The 26,658-nt window shown below is 38.6% G+C and overlaps 1 protein-coding gene across 2 annotated transcripts in view; it reads right to left on the bottom strand.

Moving 5' to 3' along the window:
* Window positions 1-8,282: 8,282 nt before the first annotated feature.
* The window catches only part of gabrb2b (gamma-aminobutyric acid type A receptor subunit beta2b), a gene marked incomplete at both ends in the record, with an annotated part of 45,076 nt that continues 26,700 nt past the window's right edge, over window positions 8,283-26,658 (bottom strand). The window contains 6 exons of one of the 2 annotated variants that reach the window (XM_079283142.1): window positions 8,283-8,630; window positions 9,136-9,276; window positions 10,052-10,296; window positions 12,368-12,520; window positions 14,363-14,500; window positions 23,700-23,782. In XM_079283142.1, coding sequence (XP_079139268.1) covers window positions 8,283-8,630; window positions 9,136-9,276; window positions 10,052-10,296; window positions 12,368-12,520; window positions 14,363-14,500; window positions 23,700-23,782 — 1,108 coding nt within the window. The remainder of the gene's footprint in view (window positions 8,631-9,135; window positions 9,277-10,051; window positions 10,297-12,367; window positions 12,521-14,362; window positions 14,501-23,699; window positions 23,783-26,658) is intronic. The other variant, XM_079283143.1, reaches the window with a different exon arrangement.

Below are 26,658 nucleotides of genomic sequence, written 5' to 3' on the forward strand. Positions count from 1 at the left end.
TAGCTGAGAATCTGTTTCATTTTCTACATTGTGTAATCATGTTGGAGCTCGGGTGATTTCCTCGACAAGCGAGCCAGCAGCAAGACGCGCACACAATCGCACCGACACACACATTGCGACTGGCTGACAGTATCTTTGTTCTAATCAGAATCTTAATTAGTCTGCCAGCAGCGTGCCATTAACATATATTCCTCCTAATTAGCTCGGGACACACACATACAGAGCGACAGAGGCTGAGCCAGAGAAATTAAAGATGTTTCTTGAAGTCTTATGAAAGGAGAAAATGAATTAACAAAGCAGAAAAACAAAAATAAAGTTGAATCTGTCAACCTCGTTCTTCGAAAAAAAGCTCCGATCAGCTCCAATAGCTTTGGTGGGCAAAAAGACCTTGCTCACCAAAGTCGAGAGATTTTAAGTTTTATAATTCTAGCACTCCTTTCAGGCCAACGTTTCTGGCCTTGTCAAGTCAGTCATGTTACCTAGTTTCTGTGTGTCCATATTTCCACTGGACACATGACTGAATGGAAAACAAAACAGACTTATCTGTGAACACTCGACCAAAACAGATCTCACCATTGACTGAAACGCCTTTAACCAGGAGTAAGTTGATGGCTGGAGAAAAATCAAGGAGACCATTCACATCTGATGGCAGACATCTTTTATACACACACACAACACACCTCACCCCAATGCGTCAAATACCGCAGCTTCAAACTATACGCATCAAGTGATATCGTGGAATAATCTTTCCTTGCACTGGTGGCCACAAGACGAAAATTATAATCCTTTAAAAACTCTAGTAAGTGGACCTTGAGTAGGTGCAGTGGTACTTCTCATTATGTATGTAATGTGGGAATGTATTTATTGAAGACACAGTTCATGATCCAGTGTAAACAAATGTATTGCCCTGTGATGTATATTACAAATTTGGACTGGAACCTTGGCTTCTTCAATTGCTTCGGATGCAATTTCTCACAAGGCCATGCTAATGGATGAGTCACCCTCCACAATAAAGCTGGTGTGATATATTGGCGAAACAAACACTGCTTTCTTTTGTTAGTCTAATCTGAAACACCGGATGATTTAGAAAAAATGCTGCCGTGGGTTGTGCACAGACACGCACACACACTTTGGCTGTGGGTGATGACCAAAAATGGTGTTGTAGGTGAAAGATGAAAAGGAGCATTTTTGCATTCTACTCTAATGTCTTTGTTGTAATGCCAGGCTTGCCCACAGTTCTGTGTCATGACTCATGTCCTATACAAAGCTCCCCGAGCTCTATTTCTACACCAGTGTGTCTCAGTTTCAAATTCAGCGTCACGCTGTGCCCGTATGAAAAAAAGCAATGGAAACTAGAAAAGGTCTTTGTTGCTATGGGATGCAGATTTTTTAGATTAAGCTGGTTTACGCTTTGCTACGTATGCATTTCAAACACGCACATGAGCTGGAGATGGGACAGAATGTGCCAACAAAAAACGTTCAGTGGAACTTTGGACTGTTTTAGTGCTTTGCCCAAAGGCACTTGAGTTTTTGTTTCATGGCTTTTCATTCATCCCCATTTCTTTAGAAGCAAAATTCTGTCAGATATTATAGAGCAGGGGTCTTCAACGTTTTTCAGGCCAAGGACCCCCAAACTGATAGAGAGATGGAGCAGGGACCCCCGACTCTATATATATTGTATAACATTGTGTTTTATACAATGGGCCTAGTACCGTGTATACCTCTTGATTGTGCAGTCAATACTAAGCTATTCAAATAATACACAGGTTCATATATTCATGTTGTTATTTTAAACATGAGAGGTACAGTGAGTAGGTACAGTAGGGAGGCCGTGCCACTGCCATTCATAAACACACCTTGTCAGCTGATACCAATGCTAATATCAACATTGTCTGTTAATTGCATGATAATCATGCATACAAGCTACTCAAATAGATGTTTTCATTTTAAACGTGGAAACTAAAAATGAGTGATGGCCTACTAGTACCACTGCCATGCATAAAGATACCTGTTTATAATTCATACAATACTGAACTATTATAATAATGGACACATTCATGTTTAGAGATTTATTTTTTATTTTTTTAATTATTATTTTTTCAATTTTCTAATCAACCAAAAATGTTGTGGGCCCCCTGCAGTACCTCCGCGGACCACCTAGGGTCCTCTGTTATAGAGGGTGCAGTCATGTGGCACTGCTTCATATCAGCAGCCTGTCGTGACAGATGTCTTCCAGAAACCACATTCACTCATTAACAGCTCCATGTCAGTAATAGGATTTGAAGCAGCACAAGACCAGGGTACAGATCACACATGACCACTCATCACTCATTTTTTTTTTGTCAGTTTATGGTGATTCAGCGTATACGTGTGTCATACTGGTGCCCACATGACTGGGAGGGAGGATGTCTGAGCATGAACACGGTGGAACACTTTTCCTCTTGTAAGTCAGCGTGTTTGGTTGTGGTAAACTGATCCAATATCATGTTTAAAACTGTTCTCACTCCCAATGTGTCAAATACTGTTCAGTATCTTAATTTCTTAATTTCTAGGAGACCGCTATCAGTGTCTCGTGTCCAATGTAAAGTTTATTTCGTAACTAAAGTGACACTATGCATGTAACGAGCGTATATTGACAAGTCCCTGACATGTTTAAAATTGAAGCTACAGGGGTGCGTAGAGCGTCATTGGTTGAAGCTACAGTTATGTAAGTAAAATCATATTAAAATATCCCTTGGCTTCGATCATCAAAGTGTTAAAGAGAAGATCATTAAGTTTCGGTATGTTAAGGTTCTCATGGCGAAAACAAACTGACTTAGGTCACAAACTCAAGTTTCCGTCTCTGGGTGCAAGTTAATGAAAGATAGAAATAGACACGAGTAGAACAGGGCTGGGAAATATGTCCTCTTCCATCTTGAGACCTTGACAGATATCTCTAGTATTATATTCTGATTGATTTAATGAGCCAGGCTGCAAGGCCTCTTTGCTGTGTTGAAACCTCCATAAAACTCTGACGAGAGTCCTTGTTCACATCCAGAATCATGTTTTCTTAGAGGTTACACTTCTCCTTTGACCTCTGACAGCACATTCTTTCAAACGTACACTGACTATTTAGACTTTGGTTGTAGTCATCTTTGATGTGGTATACAATGGCAACACATGTATTGATGATGATCTACTGTTGTCATATGGCTTACTACCTGGTGTAGAGTCATTTTTACCAAATATATATGGCCAATAATTTATCAGCAGCCTTGATGCATTGAACGTGTGAACTTTAGAGCACTCAAATACGCAATGAGAATTTGATATACCTTCTTCAAGGCATACATTGTATGATGTCTTGATGAACTCAGTAATAATAGAAATATTAAAAGAAAATATTGATGTAATAATTATGAATTTCCTGGAGGACGAAGCTCCTGATCCAAAAGTCTGGAATGAGGCAGGAAAGCCTCTTTACTGAATGTGTGGCAGGGAGTTGTAAACTGCCTTTTTTTTTGTTTCAGCTCGCTAAAGATCAACTTGTGAGAGTTGATCTGCTGTGTGGCAGCTGCCCGTAGATGATTGACAGCATAACTGGTCGGTATTAGTTTGAACTGTTCTCAAGCAGATTGTTAGGGATTTGCTGATACCACACGACTCGAGCAGGGTCTCTCAGCATGACATAATCATTATTTCCATCAACATTTGAATGCGTATTACTGATCTGTGTGATGTGAAGCCTTGGGATTGAAATTGAAATGCATGAGCAGTGGTTTGGACAATTTAGCCACTCACTGCCAGCAAGTGTCGAGGTGACCTCAAACCCACTGAGCTGTGGAATAAACTTTGGCCATCAGCATTAAATCCACAAATCACATAAACTACAAATGAGTGTACCAGAATATCATCTGTACCATATTACGTTTTCCGCAAATCTTTTTTTTTTTTTTTTGAAAGTATGGTTACTGACTTATAAAAAATTACAATTGTAGAACAGCTTGTACACATAACGTACATGTACTTAAGAGAAACATAGTTTCTGGATGTAATTTGTTAACCTTTTTCTCTCAACATGGATGAGATTTGAGGGGAAAAAGAAAACACATTTCATACAACTTTAGCTGTGTTGTAAGTTCTGTGGTGTTACGTGTTATTAATTAGTACAACTAAGTAAATTTATCCCAATTAATTGTGTTATTTGAGGTTTTTCAAGCATGATACACTATAACTTGTCAACATGCTGGTCTCACTGGGTTTATTTAGCTTATCAACTTTTATTATTTATTACTTCCTGCAAGTGCGAAAATAAACACACAGATTTAGAACTGTATACAATATTTATTGACGATGTATTCATCTCCATAGGTTTTTCATAGTAAAGACAGACACTGACTTTTACAGGGCTTATCTTTGAGAAGGGTACAGCTCTGGGTTTCAGGGAATGTTCTCGTGAGTGGCACATCCAGGGATTTTTCAAGGTGGAGGGTGTTGAGAGGGTAGAAGGATTAATGCTCCTTGGAGTGAAGTCCAGGGTAGCAGGAGGCTAAGGCTTCTTCTGTGAGTGTGTGCAAACATACACTGTCACCAAGATGTGTCATTTAGGCTTTTAGGATGTCAGTCTGTCCTTGCTCTCCAGAGAAGACTCTGATGCTGTCTGATGAAAACCTTGCATTGTTTTCCAGGAATGAAGAGATAAAAGCCATTTTCAAACCATGTAAACCCATGCATTTCGTTCAACTTTATACAATGGATCTTGACTGGATTTTTTAAACATACCTGTATTACGTTTCCAGAATCACTGGAGGACAATGTATTCATTCTGTATTGTATAAATGTGAAAATTGCCAAAATTGGATTTACAAGGTTTTGCCAAAAACAGTGTTTGCATTTTTTTTTTCTTCTTTTTTTAAAACACAGGAGTATAGAAGTATAAAAATATATGAAACAGAAAAGCGCTGTGAAGTACAAACACATATTCAAAGAGTAGAACTTATGAAGCAGACCTTTCTTGCCAGGTGTCTGACGAACATGCATCCACCACACACTCGTATACCATGTCATACCACATACAGTATTAATCTGAAATTGAAGAAATTTATATTGGATAAGTTGAGACATGTCCTATGGCTGAGGTGGATTCAGTACCTTAATGAATTTTCAAATATTTGAGGTGTTAATATTCTGCCAATGCTAAAAGTGTGCCTTTCTGTTTGTACTGTAAATGTGCAATGTGCACAGTATGATAGGCCTTAAACAGAGAAAGCAAACGCAGTACAGAGAAAACATCTGAGACAAGCTCACTAAGGTACTTGTCCAATTCTATCCAAAAGTACAATTCTTGCGTTTAAAGTTGTAGTTTGTGGTTGTATTGTTGTTTGTGTGAATTGTGCTGACCTGAGATGGTTGACTTTCGGGCTGATACAAAGGCATCGCCAGCCAAAGCTGTTTCCTAGCTGATCATTGGTACAGGAAATTGTATTACTTTTGCTGACACATTTCAGCAAATACATGCTGCAAACGAATGTCAACTACATTCATGAATACAGTATATGTTGCATTTTGGAAAAACCAAAGAAATGCGCTTTGACAAACGGAGCAAAAAGAAAAAAAGGTGATCAAGTGACACTGTAAAATAGACTATTTACATAGTTCAAAATCAGCCTTTGCATTCGCTTAACATTACAGTAAAAATGATATTGAAAATTCCATTGAAAGTTATTAGCTATTTATTTCCATGATTAAAATGTTCCAATTGATGATTCATATTATATTATCTGATATATACATATTTATTTAAATATGTTTGTTTTGGGACGAGATCCCAAATTTGAGTGCAACTCATCCTCATCTATAGAAAAAAGTACAATGCCAAAAATCAGTTTAAGTAAACTTCAGAACCTATCTCAATTCCCTTTGTGTACGTTTTTAATTCTTAAAAAATAAACAAGAAAGATGAGAATAATTGTTTGACATAATCACCAGAACTATCAAAAACTCCCAAAACTAAACAATTTACTTGCGCAGTTTTCAATACTTAGATCAACACAATGTGAAAATGGTTGATTTTGATGAGTAACATGTAAACACCAGTGAGGTTATTGTAAGTTAGAACTGTGCACAATGTCAAAGCTTACGCGTCAGTTGTTGGGCAGTGCTTGTGAAAATGCATCATTGTGTCATTCTTAAAACAGTTGGAGCTGTTACGTAAATGCTTTTTAGAAAAATGTAAATATTCTTAATAACATCATTAATATTTGAAATACCAATCAGATATAGTTTCAATAAATTGTAATTACAGATTTATGTATGCTCAATTGTGAATTGAAATAAAGTGAAATGAGTGGATTAAACACAAAAAAAGCACAAATTAATTGAAAGAATTTCGTGAGAAAGGACAGAAGTGAGCAAAAAACAGAATATCAAGGTGGTACTACTGTACAGAGCATGCAATGAGACATAACTGTATGTGGCTACATTTTAAGTGACAAATTATAACATGAAGTGTTTACACACACCTTCACAATCAAAATGAATGGCATACCAGGAGTTTGATCTTTGTTGTTTGGTGAACTCAAAAGAATCACGTGAGACAAAGGCTCCAGTTCCTAGTTTGCATTTTAACATGATTTGTGAAGGATTTACCTTCTCTTCCTTTCTATGAGCCTTTGTCACTCGCACCGGCTCTAGCTCCTGATTTGGTACTTTGCGTATGCGGGAAAGAGGCCATAATGCCAGAATTCATTCATACGGACATTGTGGCAAATCTATAGGGAGAGGGATACGAAACTCTTATGTATTGCAGCCCTAGTTTTATTTCTACATTTTAACCTTGTAACTGAAACATAACGTGTGACTGTAATCCTGTTAATATAGTTCCTCCCTGTAAAACAGTCTCCATAAGCACCAGGTATTAGAAGAGCAACACAGCCTCTATGGCTTTTAAGAACTTGTGTGCAAAATCCTTTATACAAATCTACGTTGTGTCCAAAACACGGCATCATTAGTAAATAATCTGTAATTATCTGTTACATGTTGGTTTGGGATTCACGGCTATATCCTTTATGAGCATCAATACATTTTTCAATGGCAACAATGCTCGACTTGGAGGTTTGTAAACTAATGATAATTATATTCATTGGCTTGCTTGTCAGATGCAATGTATAAACTCATTGGCAACAAAAGGAAAAATCATCTGCAATATATATATATATATATATATATTTTAAAATAATGTCAAAGGCTGATATTTGAAGGTTTGTTTGTGCTTTGTATGCATTGTGGCCTTTCTATGGACCGATTGAGTCCTTTATTAAGCTTTAGTATCGGTGTTGTTGTTGAACCTTGAAAGAATAATCTTTTCTGTGAATGTGGTAAATACATATCCAGGAAGTCAGTATAGAGGGCTGGGAATTTTGTGGGTCATAGTATCCCTATAATAAAAGCTATACATGTGATATTTATGTGTATGTATATATATATACATCTAAAGACTAAACTACTTCCTTCAGATGCAGTCATCCCCAAAGACATTCAGACTGTGTATATGTGTTTTGGGGTATAATCCAATATCAATAATTATAATAATATATATTTAAAGCCAATTTGGCAAAAGACACATATTTCATATTTTCTTTCTTAGTGCAATCTAAGTTAAAACCTGGGATTTTTGGAATGTTGTTGATATTACATAATGCTTCCATATTAAAATGGTTTATGAACTGAGAAGATCCTTAGAAATAAATTATTAAATTATTATTTAGTATAATAAAGTAGAAAAAGATTGATACATTACATCCATGTTACATTATATTGTAAAATGTGAACTCCAGGCCCTTACAATATTAGTATGAAATCAATACTAGTAACAATACATTTTGTGTTTGACATAATTAATCTTAAAAAACTCTGCTTTAAATTATCATTTTGTGTCAATTGGTTTTTAACTGATATATTTTGGCAAAGATTTATGTGTGCTGTAGATCTAACATAATAAAAACATAAAAAAATATGCAAACAAACAAAAAAAATGGCAAGATACACAATGCAAAGAGTACCGGTATGTACAATTTAAACAATTACTCAGGATCAGGCACCTTATATATTTGTAATCTCTCTTGTATAAGGTTTTCACGTGTTAGCCAGCAAATGGGGTATTCCAAGATATGATGTTTCCAGTCCTGAATACTTCAGTCCAGTTTTACAAGATCACGTAAAAATTAAACAAACCGGATACAAACAACAAATGAGCAACATACTTTGCGGTTTGTTCTTGCACTCACTGATGTCCTTTGTTTCTTTTAATTGACGTAGTAAAGCCAGTAAACAATGTTGAAGAAGGAGAAGGCAGTGGGGAAGATGATCCTCGACCATTTGTCAATAGAGTTTACATCAGTCAAGTCTGGGATGTTGATCTTCAGCTGTGAAGCGCGCCTCCGTAGTCTGCTCTTCTTTTGAGTCATGCGGCACTCCAGCGTGTTTCGACCAAAGTTGTGCCTGGCCAGCCCTGCTTTGCGGGACTGTAGAGTCGAGCTATCGTAGGTCAGCATGGTATTTCGTGGGTCGTTGAGACCCAGAGCCAGCTCTGAAACGCCCATGTCGTTCTTGATGTCCAAGGTGCCCAAAAGGATGTTTTCATGTGGGTCCATCTACCCAAGAAAAAGAGTCACGTTTGCGTCGTGTATTCATATCATGCAACAACAGTTTTCTCGAAATTACATTTTTCTAAAATAATTGAAAAGCGAAGTACCAAAATTATATTTCATTAAACTATGGAGGAAAGGATTTTGTGTAACTAGCTCCTAGTGACAAACCCATAGAGAAGTATCATCTATAGAGTGTTTCAGCATCTTCGATCATTGTTTTGGTTTTACCTGCCAGCACCAAACATGGTAAACATGGAACTCCTACGAATGTTGGACCTACATTCACCAGGCTGCCAAAAACACATCTTCAAATATATGCTGATGTTAAACCTCTGTCTGCTAGATGTGCAAACCAGTAACCTCTTTTCAACTTAATAATGGAATAATATGTCAATGTTGTGTTTGTCCTGCTGCCTCCAAGTGGCCAAAATACAATGTAAATGTAAATGTGTACTCGCAGTTTAACACAGTTTGACATTTTTTTTTAATTTTTACATTTTAGCATTACCTTGTTCTTTTGTTCGCCAAGTCCAATTGCTCCGTCATCCACAAAGATTGGTTCCCACATCGAGTCATGACCATCAAGATCCCTTTGTTTCATTCTTGCATACAGAGTATCGTCTCTGCCGACTACATTCCCCACCAGCCACTGCAAACATAATCACGATGGTTACTTGGGCAACTGAAAAGTAAATGCAAATACATGTGGACATGAACTGCAGGTAAGGAGAAGTGTTATCAGAGGATTCAAAACAAAAGTCCAGTTTGACTGTCCTCCTTTGCCTTCACGTGATATTACAGGATATCAATGCAACGTTTTCTGCTCAGTAAGGACAGTGTTTTGCATTCAACTAATATCAGCACATCCATGTGCAGCCACGTTGTGGTGGCCATTTTGTATCTCTGCTAGTAACTGAGGAAGTGAACACAACTCTTTCTGTCAAGACAAAGAGCCAAGTGGCTCTGAGACCTTCTTTCCCTCGGTTGCAGCTGGCAACATGTCTCATTTGTATTTGAAACAGGGCTAGTAGAAGCTTATTAGGCTGCCTTCCTTGGCACACTAAAGGCAGGAAACATTAGGTCAACCCTCTATTTGAAGCGGTGACATTTCTTTTTTCCCCCCTTGTAATTATTCTAAGCTCCTTAGACAGCTTTATGAATAATTCAATTGAAATTCCACTGCAAAGTAAAGAAAAATGTGATTTTGTGAATCTAGAGCAAAGAAAATGACTTGAAAATGTGAGAATGTGGAAGCTCATCATCGAGTCTGTGCCTCCACAGAAGAAAATGCATCGATGGAGGCGTTTTTCAGAAACGTATTCTGAATTTGAGGAAATACAGGTTGACAAACTAAAGGCTATTTTCATTGTTTGAATCGTGCAAAATAAATAAACGAAACAAACTCCAGGCTACGGTATTCTTGCCTTGTTTGGATCCATCCTCATCTTTTCATTGTTAGCTGTAGTTAGTTTCTCAGCTGCCCTTTTCTGACGTTGAGGGCCTCGTCCAAAGAATATGTAGTTTACCAGCGCATACTCCAGCAGAGCCAGGAAGACAAAGACAAAGCAGCCCATGAGGTACATGTCTATGGCCTTGACGTAGGGGATTTTGGGGAGGGTTTCTCTCAGGTGGGTGTTAATGGTAGTCATGGTCAGCACCGTGGTGATACCTGAGGACAAAGACCGAATTCATTACATTATAACAGAAACAGTATGAATCAATAATGTTGCAGTTGAAAGTATTTCATTTTTATGTAATGCACTCACAAATTGACTTCTTCCATTTTTCTTTTTAGTAAATCAATAGCAACTAGAGACCACCTTGTGATGAGATCACACCAGCTGTGAAGCCAAATTGGGTCAGGGGCGTAAAGTGGGGTATTTGACTTTCCATTGGATTTGTTTCTGTGGTTTTATCACATTATGTGCCACCATCATTTCAAAACGTTACTCTCTGTACTGTTCGTATACTGAATGTGTGGCAGTTTTGTGTTCTAGTGCTTGCGACTGCGAGCCATCTTTGTGATTTACTTGATACCATGTCTGTGCTTGATTAAGCCTGCCAGGATCAATGAACCCAAGTGACTTACCCCCATGACATCAAACCATGCATCGGGAGACGAGCTAAAAGACGTGCACCTGAAGCGCTGCAGAGATTTGAAATTCAAATGTCATCCTTGGTCTTGTTCATTAGCAGAGAACGCCGACTGAGAAAAGTTGTAGACAGTTTTTAAATCCTCGCCCAGCAAGCTGTGGCTAATAGTTAGTCAGATGGAATTTGCATATCAACGTGTTGAGTTTCTGCTTATTATGATTGACACACTTACTTTTGCTGGTAGTCATTTAATTTCCTATTCTTGTTGTTTTTGCAAAGTAATGTCTGTTGGATGTAGTGTGCTTACAATGTGTGTCTGCAGTATTATATTGTAAATGGCAGGAGAGGCCTGATTCTAAAGCTTAAATGTGATTTTCCTTGCATGATTAAATAATTGTGTTCTCAGCTCTTATAGTGCTCACAAATCCTCCCATGCGCACCTGTCTATTCTACTGTGAAAGCACACAAAGCATGGTTTTTAAGGCAATTTCTATTGAGAGTCTCAGTAAACAATTACTAAATTATTTTACAGCTGTCACAAAGCTTTCAGGTGACCAGCGCTCGAAATAGGTTCCAGGCAATTTCCCCAAGCTGTTGCTCCAAGGGCTTAACAATAACAACAAAGGATTCCGACAGCACAGTGGCCATGTGATTCAGCCATTACAGGTCCATTTTATTGGCAGGAACCAGGTCAGGATAAAGTGGTTCCTGAATCTGGTGTAGACTAGGGGGTGACCCAACATTTCCCAACTCTGCTGACCCGCCTCCATTATGGAGTATTACCTTTTTTTTTTCATTAAATCCCATGCATGCCCTACCCCCGGATCACTAAATGCAGCTCAGTCGTCAATCAGCGAAATTGCCTTGTCGGCTAAAGCGAGGGATGGGTTGAAGGATGGATGAAGCTGGGTGGAGTGAGTTGGGTGAAAAGAAGACAGGGAGCGTCCAATAAACACTGAGGAAGCTAGGAGCTCAATACAAACCTCACAGGCTACACTGTCATTACATATTTTAGGATGACGGGGGGGGGGGGGGGTATTCTGACTACCAGAAAAGCTCAGAGGCTCTTGAATCAAGCGGAAGCAAATCAAACTGTTCATCCACCATAATCTCTCTGTGGGACACAGCAACATTTCTTGTACTTGGATGAATATTTGACCATGTTAACATCCACAGTGATTGTAAAAGAAGTGAAACAGATACAAATTAAAATGTAACTTTCTGGCTAATCCTGGTATGTAAAAGTAAAAAATAGACACATTCCCTAAAAATAAACTAAAAAATAAACTAAACTACAACGAAAAATGTGTACAGGTACAATTTTAAGATGAAATTTGAAGACTGGTAGAAATAATATATATATATATATATGCTTCATCCTTTGTCAGTATACTGAATGTTTCGGTCCACTTAATATGTTCTTGCCTGACTTAATTTGAAATATGTTCTAAATATTTTTTCCTCAACTTGTTACCCTCAGGTTACTTGTCTCCATTTGCCCTTGGAGTAAATTATGTGAATGTTATGAGGTAACATTTTGAGGAAAAAATATAATCGTATGTTTAGCCTTCCCCTGGTCAGTCTATTTTTAAAGTGTCAACCCCAATCTCCTGTCATTCTGTCTATATTTGTATTGCAGGCCTCACCCAGAGCCACTCTGGCAGCCGAGGCGTCATAGTTGATCCAGAAGGAGACCCACGAGAGGATAGTGATGAGTATAGAAGGCATGTATGTCTGCAGGATGAAGTACCCGATGTTTCTCTTCAGTTTAAAACTAAGGGACAGACGAGGGTAAGCACCTGCAGAGAAGAGACAGGGAAGAAAAAACAGTGATGGTTTTTGATTTGATCTATGGTAAAGGTAGAGTATGGTTGAATAGGCACTAAATCGTACTTGTTTATTAATGTTTGGGAATGCCATTTTTAAAGATTATTACCATCCAAGTTTATGGCTATGGAGTAAGGATGCTAGCTTCTGTTTTTGTAGTCAGCCATGTTCGTGCACTTATTGTTAATCATAGGTTATAAATCATGTACAAAAAAGGATACCAATGTTCAAACCTCCTTTGAGGTTGACATTGTAATCCCTTTTTCACAACAGGATAATAACATCACGGTACATCTGCATTTTCTAATGAATGCTCTGGAGAGAGTCTCTCAAAAATCATAGAAATAAATGAATACTTAAATTATTCATGTATATGTCCATTTATGTTTTGTTTAATCAATGTACTTTTGAAAAGAACAGACTGAAACATTTTCATTTAAATTTCCCTGGGCCTTGAGTTACGTTTTGTCCAAATAACAAAATAGAAAGACTCAAATCCAGAAGAGGGAGGCTAGCAATTTTACGTCAACCAAAAACAACAAATTGATTATAAACGTTGATGTGAGAGAACCCTAAAATGTAGACTGTATTCTTCAACAGTTCTTCTTCCAAGCTCTTTTATCAACAATAGCCTCTAGTCTAAATATCATATCTGTTGTGTCCACTGAACTGACGCATCAGCACTCTCTAGAATTACCCCTTCTCCACTGCCTGTGTTTGTACACAATATTACAAAATGTTTGATGGTTTGTCTGTTGAGGGGCCCCTTTTTTTTTGCTGATCTTGCTCTATTTGAAATAAGCCCACAGCAGGAGTTTTGGGTTGGGCAGATTGCATCACCACACACATTTCTCTCCTTAGGGAATTGGCTGTATTTTGGGTTCAGTTGCATTGCAACTGTATGGGGCAAGGAAACAAAAGAAGTGCTAGAATACACTGCAATATAAAGTTTATTGGAGAGTCATGCAGAAACAGAAGAGGGGCAAGGAAGGAATATTAAGTCGTTGTAATGAAAGCATCAACAACCCACCATGCCTCCGCTCCTCTTAGAATGTCATGGACCTGCTTTTTGATTTAGCTAATGTTAGCATGAGCCACTGAGATAATTATTGAATCATTTATTTATGAAGTGAGGAAATAGTTACATGTTACTCAATCATGTATTGCTCCTGCCCACTAGTCTCCTTGCTGTCCATGTCTCCACTGATTGGGCCAAAATGAGAGCAAAAGAGCGAGTAGCTGTGGTTCAGATGAATATTAATGGCCTTGCTACAGGGTAAAATGACAGAGCCGAGGTGTAACATCAAATATTCATAAGGCAACAATGACATTGCCTATCCTTGGAGTGAAACATGTCACTTGTATTTGGTAAATGCACAGCCACTTGTGCTGATGTTTGCATCTCTGTGCCCCCCAGGTCATTCACTCCATATCGCAGTAGACAGCAAATTAAAAGGGAATCCCCGCTTAACATATCTCTGTATAAGGCAATAAAACCAGGCACACTGCAGGGACACATTGGGTAGCTTACAAACACATACACTCATGCATGTACAAACATTTTGCATACATCAGAAAGCATTATGTGATTCATTATTAATAGGGTTGTACATTTAAATATCATTTTGCCTTTCTGGAAATTAGTGGATGCTATTTCTCATCAATCAGTGCAAATTGTAAAAGGGTCAACAGTTGTGAACTTCCATAATGCCCTCTTTGCAGCACCATAATGATAAAGGAAATGAAATGAACCTTAAAGACAGAAAATACCATCAACGATGATTCGTGCATTTTAACTTCCTTGTTAGCATTACCTGTTGAGAAGACGACATTCTTGGAGATGAGGTTATGATCCACAATTGAAAACTGGGGCAGTTCTATCTTGTCCACCCCTGTCACAGCATTGACTCCTCCTTGCCAGTAGAACTCAATGTCATCTGTAGTGTAGCCATCTGAGATACAGATACAGAGCACAGGAATTACTCAGGATTGTTAATTGTGTGCACATTATATGTATGCTCATAATCATGTCCCAACTGGATCCCGTACAGTCCAGTTCATTAATCACTTTACATGATTAGGTTTGCATTCATCACCATGTTAGATTCTGCTGACAGCAGACAAAGTAATTTGTCTTCGGTTCACTGACTTAAACACATCCTTACTTTGTGGAAAATCTCGTATTTGAATCCAACTTTTTTGCATTTACAGCATGAATACACTTTTCTACGGATGCTTCATGAGGGCAAATTGTCGTCACTTTTTAACACACTGGGTTGTCACTTAAACAGTGTTTCCATCAAGCAGTCTAATTCAGTTCATTTTAGTTCATTACACATTATTTGTTTGCGTTTCCATGAGCAAATGTTTTGCATCGGTCTAGCAGCCGGTGCTTTTTTTTTTTTTACCACCTCGGTCAAGGTTCCCAGCAAGCTGAGTCAATACTAGATGGTCGAATTTAAGCACTGCAGACCATTGGTTGGTCAGAGAGAATTGTCACATCTCGCACAAACCCATGATCTTTAAATAGCCAAGCTACTGTCAATATGGTTTTCTATGAATTGAAACCAGATTCTTTTTTTAAATGGCAGCCCCAAAACACTGTGCCATACACTACAACAGAGTGCAGACGTGCCTCTGTTTGGTTGCAGATAAAAGGAGAAAGTGAGTGTCTCTTGAATATGATGTCATGGCAGTTCCATGCAGCTTAGCTGTGGCCATCAGCTGAGAATTTCTGCTGACACTGAGGGAGTACTCTCCTCGGTGAAAAACAAAAAGAGAAAAGCACCTAAATATGGCCAGAACCTGCTTTTTTATTCTCGACCCGAAAACATCCAGGCAATTTCTTTTTATCATATCATCATATGCTATAACATATGGAACACTACATGATTCAGATTAGTGATCTAATTTAGAGGAAGATAGAGCCCAGGGTGTATGCATGTAGCATATATTCATTTATGTTTTTGACTATTATGAATAGAATAATAATACATAAAAAAAAACATTCCAAGAACCACCACTGGCCTGTTACCAAAATTGTGTCTAGTTGAGCAAAGCAGCTCCACAACAGATCTATCCCTTGTTCAAGTGCAACTTCTAAGATAGCAGCAACTTCTAAGATAGCCACAAGCGAGGCCCATGCTTGTGCTTATTCATAGTCTGTTAAAACTATGAATTATGAAATGATGTTACGACATGCAATATAGCTGAGGGAAATCCTTACATATGTGACTATTATATGTACATTATATATATATATATATATATATATATATATATATATATATGAGTCAACTTTATTATGTTTTGTCCCATGAGCAACTAAATTATTAAATACCAAGAGCAAGAATGATTAAATAAACAGGCTTTTTTTCATGTCTAAAACCCAGTAAAATCTTTAAAGGGACAAGTAGCAAGCCTATTAATATTCATCTGAACCACAGCTACTCACTCTTTTGCACTCATTTTGGCCCAATCAGTGAAGACATGGACAGCAAGGCGACTAGTGGGCAGGAGCAATACATGATTGAGTAACATGTACTTGTAGTTGAAGACAAGTGCCGTTATAAAAAAGGAAAGAAGAAAAGTAGAAAATGTTCATTAGACCATGAAACTTGGCTCTTGCGTAATCCACTGCCTACTGTCTGCGCTAGTGCAGCTGGCATGTCTGCTGGCTCCGAAGCATAAGAGTAGTGGTCTCAGAGAGAGGATGGGAAGGAGATGAGGAGACTAGGTGAGACAGGAAACAGCTGAGGTTAGTGCACTTCTGTAGAAGAATGGCTTCCCATTAACGACGTTGGACTCAATCAAATCAGCAATTTGCAGAATAATATATAAAAAATGTATTTATTTTCAGCATTTCACAACAGAAGTCATCATGATAAAAAAAATAAAAATGGCAGAATGCTGAAAAAAAGCCACAGCAGACAAGCTTGTTGTAAAGCACAGATGGCATTATTGCCTTTCAATATTGGGATTCTTTAGGGCTACAAAGGGGTTGTGAAGCGACACAGAGCTCATTTTGATAGAGCAACACAGTTGGATTGCTATATTTGTATATATAGCGGCGGCAGATTGTCTCAGACGTCTGACAGCTCATCACGATGACTGTCTTGAAGTGTGAACTTGCTCAACTGAGAGGCACGAGGCCGAGACCGGCAATACACGTTGCTGCATCAAGACAAACAACTGAATATTGTAGTCTTATATCATAAAACTGCTAACCACCGTTCAGTCCCTCCCATGAGCAGTTTTACATTTCAGATAACAGCAGGCGATGGACTGAACAACAAATCTGGATTGTTTTTCAGTCGTTCAACATGCAACATAATAATCATTTCTGATGCTCGCAACAGTTGTTACAACTGCCTGTTTGCTGCAGTGGGGATTTACATGCATGCTGGTAAATGTGGCCTGAGCCTTTATTGTTATAGCTCTCATTTTATTGCATGCGTGCACGTTCTTTTTGTGGTGTTTTTGTAGCAGCTAGAAAGTGAATTAATGTTGGATTTGCATCAGTATGTACAAAATGTGCGTGTTTCTGTGGGTTGGGGGGGGGGATGACAGGCCCTGGCTGGATGACGAAGGAAAGCGCATTTGAAAGAACACTTTAGAAGCAACTTTCATGCTGTTTCATTGATTGGTGCTTATAATATGGACCACACATCCTCTGGTCTCTCCTTTTCACAAACACTCTTCTTCTCTTACTTGTTCTGTTTTTAACCTACATTCTCCCACCACTTTTTTTCCAGTTGATTACACTCCTCTCCCTCACTCCTCTCTGTTATTTTTCTGTCATAACTACTATTATGTGTCCGTAGATCTTTCACTCTATACCTTCCATCTTCCTCTCCTTCCGCCATACCCTGTTCTGCGTAATTAATACTTGTGTGACCTATTTAGTTGATCTGAATTATTAACACAGAGTCCTCAGTGGCTGCTTTCAACGCCCTCACACTCTGACATCTCTTGGTCCCCTTGACGAAATTGGAACTGGATGCTCACCACGTTCAGATATACTCAAAAAAATAATATATTTTCAAAACATTCATGTACATTATTATCTTTACCTCACATAAGAGGTAATCAATAAACTCTCAAAATATGTTCCAGAGGAAATAAGTAACCAAAGGGGGGGGGGGGGGGGGGATGGGAAAATTAGATGAATGTGTTCTATCCTCTCAGTTCCAGTAAAAAGCCTGGCAGCTGCATTTTGAAACAACTTGCAAACCGTCTCGTGCTTCTCTACTAACTGCAGAGCATAAGGCAATTTTATTAGTTGACATGGGATGAAATAAAGGCTTTCACACGTTTTCAGTAAGAAAGAGAAGTGAATGGCTTTGTGCAAAGATTTGAGTCAATAATGTGAAATGGCCTACAGTGACCCAATCCACTTAACTCCACGGTGTCTATGTAATTGAGGCTGACTATGCAGTTTTGCATCACCTCGCTTTCGTAATACATGATTACGTCACAGTATCCCCACAGTATTCCCATTGAATGAAATTGACTGAAATGAGTGAGGGTGAGAAAAAAGAGACATGATGAAATACATGATGGACAAGAAGGAGTTAGTGTACTGTATATACGGTATGTAAACTATTAAACAATTAAATAAAAAAGAAGGCAATTACCTTCCTGATTTCTCAGTGGCACAAGAGGCAAGATCATCCCTCATTAAAAAAATAAATAAAACACTATGAGTGTGACAATATGTTTCACGATCGCACAAAGGCTTCTCTCGTGGATTCCAAAGTCTGGGAGCGTCGACAGGCCAAAAATGAATGAAATTGTTCACGATAGCATCAGAGGAGATAGCAATACAATACTAAAGCTATTTAACTGGGACACTGGCATATCTCCCTGACCAAATCTTACTCCAGGCCTTTTCATCAAGCTTATGACAATGTCTCCGTTGATTTGTTTTAATGAGCAAAGACGGATTTTGAAAGGTGATAAAACACTGACTTTGGAATTGCTCTGGCCAACACAATTAATGACAACAGTTTTTGTTTTACTTCTAAATGGCGCTATTTAACATCATATCCCTGTAATACAACTGTTTTTATTGTTGTGTTTTCTAGTACCGGTATGTATTAACACATTTCTTTGACATACATTTTAAAGGCCACACAGAGGCACTAACAATCACAAAAGGCAGTTTTATCTCATTTTCTTCACATCTTTGATAGTGGCTTTTTAAGATTACAGTGTTGACAAGCCTTGCTGGAGAACAGCCCCTTAAAAAGATATATAATAATTCCAATAAGCACCAAGGGAGTCTGAGGGAGTGTGTGTGTGTGTAAATGCTGAAACCTATGATGTGTCCCTTGAAAGCAAAACTGCAGCATTTATGTATGTTTTGGAAAATCTGGCTTTTTTCCACAGTTTTCATAGGAATGCATGTCAACTTAGTGCATATTATTAGACAAAGATGTGTGGTGCATGTCCACAGACATAGGTCAGCGTTCATGAACACATAGAGACACACAGGCTTGCTTGGACCCACAAAGACATCGTCACACACGGGCACAAGGTTCAACTCAAACCCCCTGAACAAGTGCCTGCCTCTGGCTCTTTCCTGTGAGCTGAGCAGGCTTAAATATGTCTCAGATGAATCTTTGTTTCCACAACAGTTCAAAGCGACTTTCATGTTTTTCCTGGTGTCCAATTAAAAATTTCTTGGAAACTTTTGCAGTACACAGCAAGCTGCAGCTGACTGCGTGCCTGGACAGGGACAGAACATCTAAAGATAAGATAAATAAATAAGCCATGCAAGCCCCAAGTGTCGAAAGCCATTCACACCCCACAGGATCTTTGCAGTTTCCAAAAATGGGCTCTGACGGGCAAGGATAGCCAGAGAGAGATAAACTGTGGAAGTGTCTCCATATGATAGGGATCGCTGGTGCAGAAAATATAACTATTACTTGGTAGAAATGCTGTAATGAAATGATGGTGTCATTGTGAGTGCACAGCAAATGTGTAAAATAACAGTTATCATCTGCCTCTCATTCCCCTCTGTGTATTAAAAAAAATAAACAGGGATGTCTTTGTCTGTCTGTGCTTGCATGTGTGATAATATTGTATTGGCGGCTGCAAGTTTGCCTACATTTGTGTTCTCTCTTAATGCATTGCCAAAGAACTTAGATTCCACATTTTTCTGTCTCCTGAAGAGGCATCTGTAAGCTAAAGCAGCTTATCAGGCCAAAAATGCTTCTGTGTTGCATTCAGTGTTTAACAACTTAGTGACCCTGCTTTTAGTATGATTAATTTAAAAGCTGCATAGCAGCTGTACTTGTAAAGTCAATGTTACATCTTTAACTAGAATCAGCTTCTTGTGAAGGAAGGGATACTGTACTCTGTACAGTGACCCAGAACATCAGGAGGTTTAACCCTTTTAAATAATGAGTGAAATGGTGGTTCCTTGCACTGAGGGGAAACCTTGTGTGGCTACTACGCTAGTTGAAGTCCTGGATGACACATGCATTAGATGCTGGGGAAGTAGTGACAAAACAAATGCGGGATGACAGGCCTTGGTTTGCCAGGTTATAAACCCAACCCTTTTACAATACTGCCGAACGAGAGATTGAGGTAGTGTGGTATTTAAGTTATGGCCTTTTTTTATAGACCTGCATGAGTTATGAGCAAGAGTTATAGAACTGTCTCAAAGGTCTGGATCATAAAATTGTGGCCATATCCTGAAACCTTTCACTGAAGAGCTTATGCAGCATTAAGCCAACAAAGACAGGGAAGAAGAACACTGAAAATGCATGGATGTAAATAATTCTTGATTTTAAATACTAATTCTACAACAACTAGAATGGCCATAACAGTCATTCTGACCATTCATACCTTAACAGCATTTTATTTCAATAATCACTGTAAAATCTAAGAACAACTGGATCTGTAATGTCAGAAATTGGTAATGTCTGTAGTCACCACTATGTCGCCTCGCTCAATGACCCGCCCACAGCACTATTTGATTAATTACACGTCAACAGTAATAGCCTATCAACGCTGAAGGCCACCGTACCTCTGTCAGTCAAAGCTGCTGCTGATGCGCATTCAACCCGCGTAGCCCGTTCAGAGACTCCAGTCTGCAGTGTAGTTCATAAACTTCACTGACAAACTAGATCATTTCACCAGAATATTGGGCTTTATGATCAAAATAATGTTTTAGTATCACGCCGACACTTCAGTCCACACTGCACATCTCTCTTTCTCTTCCCCGGGGTCGGTAATTACCTAGAAACACTGTTAATGTATGCCGTCAATATGAACCTTATGGCAATTCAAGGTAGACATACTCATAACTCTTTTGTAATTTAAATTAGATGACAATGTTAGAATAAAATATACACACATTAAGGAAACGTCAGGGTCCTATAGCTGAATGGATTTTATTTTAATAAAGTTATCACATTCCAAAATCTTTTTTTTTTAAATGGTCAAAATGACTTGCCTTGGTTCTAGTGTGGAAATGATTAGAAAGTTCTGCATTTATTGAATGGTGCAGTTTACAATGTAAACTCTGGCCGCAGACAAATCTATTTGATGCCGTTTTCTTCAGGCTGAATGCAGCTGTTATATCGAGTGTGGCCTCAGACGTGTAATATTTCTTGATCTATCCTTTATTCAACAAGTGATAGAACTATTTAAGTTTGGAACAAAGAACAGTTTGAAAATGATTCATTCTCTATTTCGATTTTATTTTGTGTGAGGTAACTAAATAATGATAATAGTTTTATCAACTTTCTTGTAGACTTGAAACGATACAATTGCCCCGTCCCTTTTTGCACAAAATACCCGTGCTGATACAAGAATCACCGTACTGAAACAGCTTGTTATTGCACAGTTAAAATGTTAATCAAACCACAGTCAGCATAACGTTCCTTGGATGTCCCGAGCCAGTGTGTTTCAAACTCAAAGCCTGTCACCAAATTAAAAGGGAAGGATGCCTGCTGGGGGTTCTAATGACCAGTTGTGTTGTGAGGCACACTCATTAGTAAACAGCCAATGTCCCTCTCTGTCTCCCCCTCACTTGCCTCCCGTAATTCGCTGAACCATTGTCAAACAAGTAGCTTAAATGGACACTGCACGGCCAAATTTGCAGTTGCAAGCTCTTCGCTATCTTACCAAAGGCATACCAGGTTCCCAATTAAGTTTGATTAAGGCATTTTTTGCTCGATGTGCCTTTTGGCAAGTGAAACTATCGATGACAAGCAAGCATTCTTGTGTCCATGTCGGCATGAAGGTCATCCTCTCAACAGCAGCATAAGCACACTACTGCTGCTACAACACTCCTAACTGTGCCCTGGTCTGTGACCTTATGTCCAGCAATGGTGTTTCTAAATGTGAGAATCTGAAAATGAGTTGCTATGTTTTTTTCCCCTCCATAATGTCCCATGATGTTGTATTTTTCATGGAAAGTTTTTATTTGATTGGGAGCTGTGATACCAACTATACTGTTATCACTGAAGGAGAGGGGGCTATCTCGAGCCCAGATGTCCTCAGTTTTTCCGATTGAAGATGGACATAATGTGTGTTTTCATACCGCATTCGATACCAACAAACTATTTTCATGGGTATCATATAATTTGCTGCAATATGTAATGCAGTTGGTTTATGTGGCCATCGTGCACCAAGCAAAACACATTGAAGTCCATTAGCTGCAGTAATCACACTCGCACAGAACTTAGCAGGCTGCTGCTGGACAAATGGTCTCTATCTGCGTACATCACCTTTTTGTTATAGAGCTGTATGCATCCTTAGTCTAGCATGCATAAACTATCAGATATTATGATCACATTTCGTGGAAAGTAAAATCTTTACAACAACTATGTCTTGTAAAAATTCTCAAAGCAGTTACTGTTCCTAAAGGCACATTGCTGGGAGTATCAGGCCTCTGCTAAACGTCACTGTTTAACAGTGTTGTGCAATCCTGGCTTTAAAAAAAGAAGAAGCTTAAATCACTTCCTTTGCTTTTTATGCTCTATTTCCTTTTGTATACCAGCACCAGCTGTAAGCTTCCAAGCTCACATTGCACAGTTGAGTACAATAAGCTTAACTCTCTCTAGATGGAAACTACATTCAGATGCATTTATAGTTATCCAGTTGCTTTGACGAAGTCTGAGCAAGTTTATCTACGCAAGTAGATATGACTTTGCCCATGATGGTAGATGAATGGTGAGGGCACCTTTTTCTACCTCACCATTCACCACTAAAAATATACTTTCATCCCTGCCGAGTGTGGCAGAAACTAAGGAGGTCTTTTTTTTTAATTTGTCTTTTTTTTTGCATCGGAGCAGCAGTTAGCATAGCAAGTTATAATGAAAGAAGACATTCATTTGAGAAATGTGAACCTGACATTTTACATTACATTTTAAATGAAACTACAAACATCCTGTACTTTTTACTGTTGTTTGTTTCTGTTATCAAATTGATGGAAAACTGAAAAAGACTTATGGCGATACAGCAAAGGTCCTGGGACACACTCAAACCTTAAAACCTAGTCCGTTGTGGTATATTGTTTTAATTTGAAACTGGTCTGCAGCTTTGCAAAGCATTCGCGATAGCTCTACTTTATCACTTCAGCACCACGGACAGCACATATTACACACAATAGGCTGCCGCTCCAGTGAGGGGAGAGGCACTTATTGAACTATTACCATTAGTTCATTTGATGATGCTCAAATTCATTTTACCTTCCATTCATTTTGCCAAAGTCTGTGTGACACATCAGTGGAGTTGAAAAATATCTTTCTTCTTGGAATCAAATTGTGTGCAATAAAAACAGCTCTACATTAGCTGAACTGATACAGTTATGTTTTTTTGGGGGGGGGGGGGGGGGGGGTAAAAGAACATGGAAATAATACATCTACTTTTACTGGGAAATACAGTAAATTGGATGGGAAGGATTATGTAGAAAACATTAAAATTCTGAGTAAATCCTAGCACGACAGTAGAGCATTAATTGTTTGGACCCAGTGCAGGCCCAGTCACGCACAGCTCATGACAGCTGACTGACAAACAGCTAAGCATATGCCAAAGGGGAGAAACACGTAGGGAAGTCCAGAGATTCAGCTTAAAGAAACAAAATAATAAATGAAACAAGAAAATAATGAGTGAATAAAGGGACAAATTACTCACAACTCTCAATCTCGAGTGTGCAGTTTTGCTCATCCAGTGGATACCTTCTCAGGTCCATCATACAAGCAGCGGTCGTAGTGATCCTGAAAACACATAACACAACATGTTCATTTCACAGCATTGTGGTAGATTTAGCTTGACAGCAAACTGGTTGTTTGTCAGTTGCTGAAATAGTGGTTTGATCAGTCTCAACAGTGTCATGAATCAAAGTTTGAAGATATTTATGGGAAAAATGTTAGTACTGTTTAACGTCATTACTCAAAATACCTATTACATCCAATTAACCATGAGCAACTAAAGACTTAACATCTTCAAAACCTCCAAAACGTAAAGGCAGGAGCCTTTGAGGGTTCGGGGGTGGCGGCAGCAGTGGTCGGAAGTCTTTTGGGGATTACAGAGCCACAACTAATCCTTATGTCCCAGTTTAAGCATTGTTTGGATTATCCTGTGGGTCCTCTGTCAGGCCCCACCAGAGATGTGAGTCACAGCAGGGATCCCACTCTGTGGGATAGTTGTGGCAGCAATAGGCCAGAGATAACAGCGGTAGTGTTGGTTCTCGGACTGGTGCATATTAATTACATTATGTACTGCTTCTACTATATGACAAGAAGAAGAAGAAGAAGAAGAGTGCTTTATGTATTATGAACATTTTGTTGAGTGTGAAAATGTAAAGAATAAAGAAGGATAAAATATATTGTTGGATGTTCTTTTGTGTTTTTCTCCTCAAAGGAGTATATAGGTGCTTGCAGAATCCAATTTTCACATAAAACAAGTCATCAACTTGACTTTGGTAAGCTCTATTTCAGAACTGTCAATGATGAATATTTCTTTAGCATGGAAAAAGTTCAGCGATGATTTCTTTATTTGTTTCTCTATAGAGTAGTTATTTCTAATTGTATCAAGAAAAACACCTCAGACGTTGACCTCAAACTTTGAGTGTCTGTCTACTTGAGTAGCAGCTAAATGAGCCAGCTCATCAAAATGTCAGACACATTGATAAGTTCAACACTATTTGACTCTCAGCTGCTTCAAACATATATCCAAACATATTTTTGACAAAGTATGACGAAGATAGCCTTCTGCTTTACTGCCCTCATCATATGTTGTATGTCAGCATAATAGCGTTTAGCTTTCCAATCTCTATCAAAATGACTCGACAGGGATGGATAATAAGAAACAACAACAGCAGCCAACCACGAGTCAAGAGATGAGGAAATGTTGTCCATCAGACTTTGTGAAGGGACCATGAGGACTCTACTGTGAGTAATAGGCTGCCATTCTTTGCCTGGCTCTGGTCTTGTGTTAGAACTTGACTCCCACTGAGGGAGTTGCCACAGAGCAGCACAGCATGGTGGGTAATCGTCTAGGCACACCTGACAACATAGATACATTTGTGCCAGAGGAGAGGCTCATCTTGAGTCCAATCCTCTGTGTTACACAGCAGAGATAATCACCTTTGTGTGTCTCTGTGCCTCTCTCTTTTGCCCTCTACTCTCTTTGCTCTTTCTTTGCTCACCATTCCATTATTCAGACCAACAGCCACTGCAATGCCAATCTTTTTGCATCACGTAATCTATTTTTTTTTTCTAAAATCCAAGTCATCTAAGGATCACACAATTGCACACTGGACAATAATTGTAAGCAAACGTTTGAAATGATGACGCAGCAATGCTTTCACGATGCTGTGGTGGTCAGTGTTCTATAGAGGCAGCCCATTCCGTCTGTAAATCATGTGTCTAAGCAGCCAAGCTCACCGCAGGCAACATATGGCAAACAGCTTGGATCACACCTACCCAAAAATCCAGGCAAAAATCAAAGGGAAGCTTTTATTTAAAACTTCTTGAAATGTTATTTGAAGGAGTATTGAAATTCACCAAAGAAGTAGTGTTCATGATCTACTCGCCCTCAAGGATGGTCCTCATCAACTTCCTTTACAAATAAAGATATGGCCAGAAGTCAGGGTTCCCATGAAGAGCAAAAGTGACCAAAACAGCTGTTGGATATTGCGCCTCATAACAAGTCATTACATGTTCTTTCCATCTCTGTTTTAGCTGACACGAGGGTGAGTAATTCATTTAAAAACTACACATTTAACATGAATAGTTTGAATTGTTCATTGTAATAGGCATGAAGGACAGGTTCATTCAGAACCAGGTTAAAGATAACACAATGCATCTAAGAATTGTATGTTGGAGGGTAGATATCATTCATTAAAGAATATGGTTTAAGTAGATGGCAAGAAAATCATTTGGAGAATACAGTCTGAGTCATCCACACAGTAAATTATTTACATAGCAGTCAAACCCCGACATCACTGAATCGCTTAATCATTCTCTTTGTAGTTTCTTTCTTTTTTTTGTGTGTTTGTCTGGTTTTCCCCGATTGCATTTGCAAGATGGTTGGTCAAATGCTGTTTTAAGTGTTCCACATCATTGCTTTTGCTGGTGTTACTTTAGAAGGTCTTGAATAAATACAGTTTACAGTGGGTGGCCATTAAGGCCTCTACAGAAGAGAAACATATTATATTGGTCATTGAAAGGCTTTGGAAGCAACCTCGTTTAGTCAAATAATAAATGTCCACTGTTTGTTCAAAAGGATAAGGGACCAGAAGTTCCTGAAGTTATACGCTTTATACCTTTTTATAATCACAAGCCCTACCAAGGTTTATTTTACAAAATTGTTTTCACAGTTTCAATAGGTTTGCTGACTACCAGCCTATGTTTATGTTTTTTGTAAGATGAAGTGTGGCACCTTAAATATCGACATGAAGCACGGCAAAAGATACCACAGGAGCTTATTGATGAAAAGAGAGGAGATGGTAGAACATTTGAGGATAGATGACGTCAGGTGAGTAAGTGAGGGAACTCTCACTACTGTGCCTTTTAATAGCATTAAATCAGTTCAAAGGGAAGAGTTCTAGCATTAACATGCTGTTTAATACTACACACCTCAGGGGTTT

The sequence above is a fragment of the Melanostigma gelatinosum genome (assembly GCF_949748355.1).
Source record: "Melanostigma gelatinosum genome assembly, chromosome: 14".
Lineage (NCBI taxonomy): Eukaryota > Metazoa > Chordata > Actinopteri > Perciformes > Zoarcidae > Melanostigma > Melanostigma gelatinosum.